The sequence below is a fragment of the Anabas testudineus genome, chromosome 6, assembly GCF_900324465.2.
Source record: "Anabas testudineus chromosome 6, fAnaTes1.2, whole genome shotgun sequence".
NCBI lineage: Eukaryota > Metazoa > Chordata > Actinopteri > Anabantiformes > Anabantidae > Anabas > Anabas testudineus.
The window spans coordinates 14426948-14432800 of NC_046615.1; the positions used below are offsets into that span (position 1 = coordinate 14426948).

General features: G+C 40.4%; 1 protein-coding gene across 1 annotated transcript; it reads left to right on the plus strand.

Moving 5' to 3' along the window:
* The first annotated feature begins 322 nt into the window (after positions 1–322).
* slc24a1 (solute carrier family 24 member 1) lies at positions 323–5250 on the plus strand. The gene is made up of 9 exons (XM_026366279.1): positions 323–1366; positions 2120–2179; positions 2366–2474; positions 3525–3605; positions 3773–3861; positions 4040–4279; positions 4368–4457; positions 4710–4876; positions 5001–5250. The coding sequence occupies exons 1-9, from the start codon at positions 323–325 to the stop codon at positions 5248–5250; spliced, it is 2130 nt and encodes a 709-aa protein (XP_026222064.1).
* Positions 5251–5853: the final 603 nt, after the last annotated feature.

The following is a 5853-nucleotide window of genomic DNA, read 5'->3' on the forward strand; positions in this document are numbered from 1 at the left end:
GCTTCTAAAGGGGCTTATCAATAATACCATGACACACAGTTATGTATGAGGGTTACTGATATGATCAGTTCAAATGCTTTCAAATGTACACTGCTGGTGTACCACCTCTTGTCTAAATGTCACATATATGTGATTATTTATTGTCATTTACAATAGGTTGGGTTTACCAAGAAGTTAAGGATGTGACATGAATTACGCCACTGACATTTTGGATTCTGTCGCCCCATGGTCTATCGGGGAGACAGCTGGACTCATACTCAGCCAAAGCCCCTTTATGCAACTTAATTCAACATAGCCAGTAGCAACACTGCTTTGGTGGAAAATGTATTGTACAAAGAGAAAGCGGCTGCAGCTGAGTCGAGTCCTTTTCCTCCTCTCTGGGGTTTTTCTCTGTACCCTCTACCAGCTGACTATCAGTGCCAGACTTCATGGGCCTTTGCCAATGCCTCAGATTGGAGAGGATTTTGGAGAAGGTTCAACAGAGGAGGTCGAGGATCCTACAGTAGAGACTCAAGGACTGGAGGAGCCTCTCACTGCAACATACAAATTAGAGCCCACTGATCAAACAACACAGGAGGTGCATATGGTGCACCATACACAAACAACTTCAAATTTTGAAGCATTCACTCCCACTGAATCTGCACCATTGCCAACCACAAACCAAACTATTGTGCGTTGCATCTTTCTTGGCCCTGAGCCTCCACAGAAGACACCCACACCAGCTCCCGCCCCTCCTCTAACTACCATCACTCCAGCGTCTCCTGGTGAAGATCAGCATATTAAGGGTGAATACCCTGAAGATATCTTTACTATTGAAGAGCGCAGGAGAGGCTGGGTGGTCCTCCACATTATTGGGATGATGTATATGTTTGTGTCACTTGCAATTGTGTGCGATGAGTTCTTTGTTCCTGCGCTGGGTGTAATCACTGACAAGTTAGCCATCTCTGACGATGTAGCAGGAGCCACTTTCATGGCTGCTGGAGGTTCTGCTCCTGAGCTTTTTACCTCCTTGATTGGGGTTTTCATCGCTCACAGTAATGTGGGGATTGGCACGATTGTTGGTTCAGCAGTTTTCAACATTTTGTTTGTGATTGGAATGTGTGCTTTGTTTTCACGGGAGGTGCTGAATCTAACCTGGTGGCCACTTTTTAGAGATGTATCCTTCTATATTCTTGGCCTCATCTTACTTATCATCTTCTTCTTGGATAATGTCATAATGTGGTGGGAGAGCATGACGCTGGTGACCTGCTACACTCTATATGTGATTTTCATGAAGTTTAATGTGCAAATAGAACGGGCCTTCAAGACTCAACTCCACAGGCACAAGGACACTGTCAAAGTTATTGCTGTGGAGGAATCTGAGAAGGTGAGTGCTGCTGTGACAAAGCATGAGCTTTGACATAATAATTATAAATATTATTTTTAATGTTTTCAACTGACACAGTAATGAGTTTGTTTTAAGATATTTACAATGTTTATTTAGGGTGTTTGCAAGTGTGTAAGAAAACCAGCTTAATTTAGTCTTATTCTGTTACGCTCATCACAATCCATGTGGATTATTACTTAATCAGAAATCCATATTATTCATCACACTCATAGTATCTGCGGCCCCACGTGTGGAGTTATATGCAAATCCTACCCATACAAGGAGTAGAATGATACTACTAGAGGTCTAAGTGATCCAAAGCTGATCAGCCACAGCAAACTAATCCTTTGAGGAGCTGTAGCTCTGTCCAAACTGTAGCAACATACACTGTTAACCCTATAACTCTTGTAGGCCCATGTGTGAGATTGAGGCTTAATTAACATCAAGTAAAACTACAGTATTTGTTTACACACTGGGCTTTTGTCAATCTATGTATGTTACTGGAACTGAATTCATAAGTAACAAGTGCAATTACTTAATCTGCTCAAAATGAATTTCAAATCACATTCTTTATTTTTAATAGGATTGTGCTAGTGCCAACATTATTACTTACATGTAACAACAATACATCCAAAGTGTGAATTATGAAAAATAGCAATAAAAGATTATAATGTTTGTTGTCTAAGCTCTAAATGAAATTACTTTGTTTTGTTTCACCAATGATTGTCACTGAAAAAAACATGTTGCATTTAGACAAATGGAGATGCTGAAGATAAAGCCCCTCCTGCTCCAGAGGAGAAGAATTGGTTAAAGGTAAAACAAACAAACAAAAAATAATCAATCAATCAGCTATCAGCCCTTCTACAGTCCTGTTTGTCGTAACAACCTCCCCTTCAAAAATTATTGGCACATATAAAAGCATTTGTCAATGCTTTTACATGATATCCCTCACAATTGTCTAAAAGTGATGCATCACTGTTACTCTTATTCCTTCCCCAGTTGAAGCCATCTCTTCAGCGAGGGGGGAGTTCAGCTTCCTTACACAACAGCACAATGAGAAACACCATCTTCCAACTCATGATCCACACGTTAGACCCTCTAGGAGAAGGTGAGTACCACATCACTGTGACGACAAAGTAAATGATATAACAAGCCTTAAATTCAAAACTGGTCTTGTGTCTGGGGACTTTGTCTTTCTCGTGTAAAATGAAATAGTGAAGTGGAAGAAAACCCTGTAGAGACAGCACTAAGCCCAGATTGATAGTAAGCAGATAAATACATGTCATAATCTACGAGCAGGTGTACATAGATAATGGCATGGCTGATCTGTATTATTTCACTTTAAGTTACAGTGAGTGCGTTATTAGTTGGACTTAATGGAGGGATAGTTCTAAACAAATAATTTATAGTATTTCTAAATATGTACTTATAGTACAGTGCTTTATAGGGTACTGTACGAAAGTGATTATACAGGGATCATGTTACGGCAACATACCTGGCTCCTGGTTTGCTTGTCTCCTCAGCCTTAGAACAACAAACACTCAGTGACTCAAGTTTTAAAATTAGTTTATACAATCTGGATTACAGCTAGCAGTCCCTTCAACGCACTCTTTTAATCTATGTTCTTTGAGATCACTAGTCACAAGCAGATGCATTAAGAGCCACATGATAAAAATCTGCGGTGACATCAAATAGATATTTGCAGTGACTATTTCACTTTACATACGTTGCACAGTAATCAATCTTAGCTATAAATGATGCTTACTCGAGGGGAGTGTGGTATTTTAGGTGAGTAAGGAGAAAATTAAACATATCTCTCCATTGGAAAGTGTTTTCTGTTTCTAATGGTCAAAGAAGCAGTGTACATTACAGAAATAAGATCCTGTTTTGTCTTGTCTTGTTCTGTGCAGTGCCTCTAGTGCGATTCCTTTGATGAGCTCATTCTCCTTTTCCTTTCATGACATCGCTCTGTGCTGCACAAAGGATTATGCTGCTGTTGCGGTTTTTGATGTTGTACTGCCTGTATTTTGCTCTGTGCCTGATTCATTACTGAGCCTTCGTCCTTATGTAACGGAGAAAATATTCTAATTATTATCACCCGATATACCAATTCTTCACAACATTCTAAGTTTGTTTCTGCTTGTTTGATTGTTCATAGGGAAATTTAAGGATAAGGCTGAGACTCTGAATAATGTGGCTAGACGGAAGGCAGAGAGCAAAACTCAAGACAGAAGTGAAGGTAAATTCAGTAAGATTGCATGTAAGAAAATACATGCTAAAATAAAATAAAGTCTGCAATAAAATGCGAATACACACACCTGTGAGGACGGTGAGTTTGCTCATAGATAGTTGAACAGATAAAAGACGTGAAAGAAATGCACAAGATTTCTGGGACTCCTTTTACAGATGGTGGGGGGAAAACTGAGCAGACCAAAGAGCCAGAGGCTGACCCAGCCACAGAAAAAGAGGAGCAGGAACAGCCGGAGGACAAGAAGGTACTCTCCAACCATGTCCTCGTGGTTATCAAAAAGCCCAGAAGTCAGTCTTTGATACCTGTCTATGTAAGAGTCAATGTACAGGCATTTGGCCTCTTTAGGCGTCTTTGGTTTTTGGTTTTATTCCTCTTTTGCCACTATTGACATCCACCATGATGTCTGTTCCCAACACATTCAGGAGGATGTGCCTGCAGGAGAGGATGGATCAGGAAGCTCAGACGACTCTGATAGTGATGAAGATGACAGCGAAGAGGACAGCAGTGAGTCCAGTGAAGATGACGATGATGAAGAAGAGGAAAAAGAGGATGAGCCTCTTTCTTTAGAGTGGCCTGACACACGGCGTAAACAAGCCACCTACCTCTTCCTGCTGCCGATAGTCTTCCCTCTCTGGCTCACAGTCCCTGATGTTCGCAACCAGGTATGATCCGAAATCATCTTTCACATTAATAATGGTGCCTAAATTGCCTGAACATCGTTTTGATTTTACATCTTCTTTCATCCAAAAGAAATCCAGAAAGTTCTTTGTGGTCACCTTTCTGGGTTCTATTTTGTGGATTGCTGTCTTCTCCTACCTCATGGTGTGGTGGGCGCATCAGGTCAGTGATACTAGTGACTAATTTGAGATTTGAATGAGATATGCTTTGTCTAGCTTCCTGATTATGCACGCAGGCAAAGTGCAGCTTTGATAATTGTTGTAAACTTGAAGTTACAAAAAGAAGTAGAAGAATACAAAAACATTCAGGTGTAAAGGGAAAATGAAAGTTGGGGAAGATGTTATATGAAATATAATATGAAAGTGTCCTGAATCTTTTTTGATAGAAAAACATGCACTCGGTTTGACTTTGTAGGTTGGTGAGACCATCGGCATCTCAGAGGAGATTATGGGCCTGACAATACTTGCTGCAGGGACATCCATCCCTGACCTCATTACCAGTGTGATTGTGGCACGTAAAGGCCTGGGAGACATGGCTGTGTCCAGTTCTGTGGGCAGTAACATCTTTGACATCACTGTAGGGTGAGCCCCTATGGTCTTACGTGTCATGACTGAAAAAGAAATGCTGATGAACATGCAGTTGACTGATTTCTTTGTTTCATGTTCTTTCTTTCTGTGTTTGTTGCTTCTTCACTTTGTTTGCCAGCTTGCCAGTCCCATGGCTCCTGTACTCATCTATCCATGGTTTTGCTCCAGTGGCTGTCAGCAGCAATGGGCTCTTTTGTGCCATTGTGCTGCTGTTCCTCATGCTCCTCTTTGTCATCATCTCCATTGCATCCTGTAAGTGGAAGATGAATAAAGTGCTGGGTTTCACCATGTTCCTGCTCTACTTTATCTTCCTGGTGCTTAGCGTGATGCTGGAGGATCGCATCATTGTCTGCCCTGTTTCCATATGACAGTGAGAATTTACTCTGGCAGCTGTTCTTTTCACCTGAAGCAGAACTGTTAACACATGCACATATGGATTTCATGTGCATGGGTCTGGACACTTGTAGAAACTGTGCAGAAAGCTATCGTAGTTGCTCTGCGTTGCTCTCTGTGTCTCACTTGTCAGCACAAATACACATACAAACATTTTTTAGAACTCATTAAAGACTCAGTTTTAGCAACGATGGCTGCTTTTATATCAACTTTTCTATTACACCAAGAGCTGGAGAACTACTGTCTAGTAGGGTAGAAATATGCAGCCAAAGCAGTAAAAGAATGGCTGCTAACAAGGATATTACTTCTTTTTGTGAAGAGCATCTAGAAAATTATTATTAACATGTGCCCATTCAAAAATGTAGGTTTCTAAATGTGAATATTTACATAAACAAAAACTGGTTTATAACATTTATCACAGAGAACCTAAGTTTGCTTTAACTTAAAGTTCATTCATGCACATTTGTTTTATACAAGACATGGAACGAAGCAGTTTGGGAGAAAAAAAGGAACTTTCTACATTAATAGAATCAACATGTTTATTCATAAATGAAAGCAAACTATAGTTCCAACTGGGA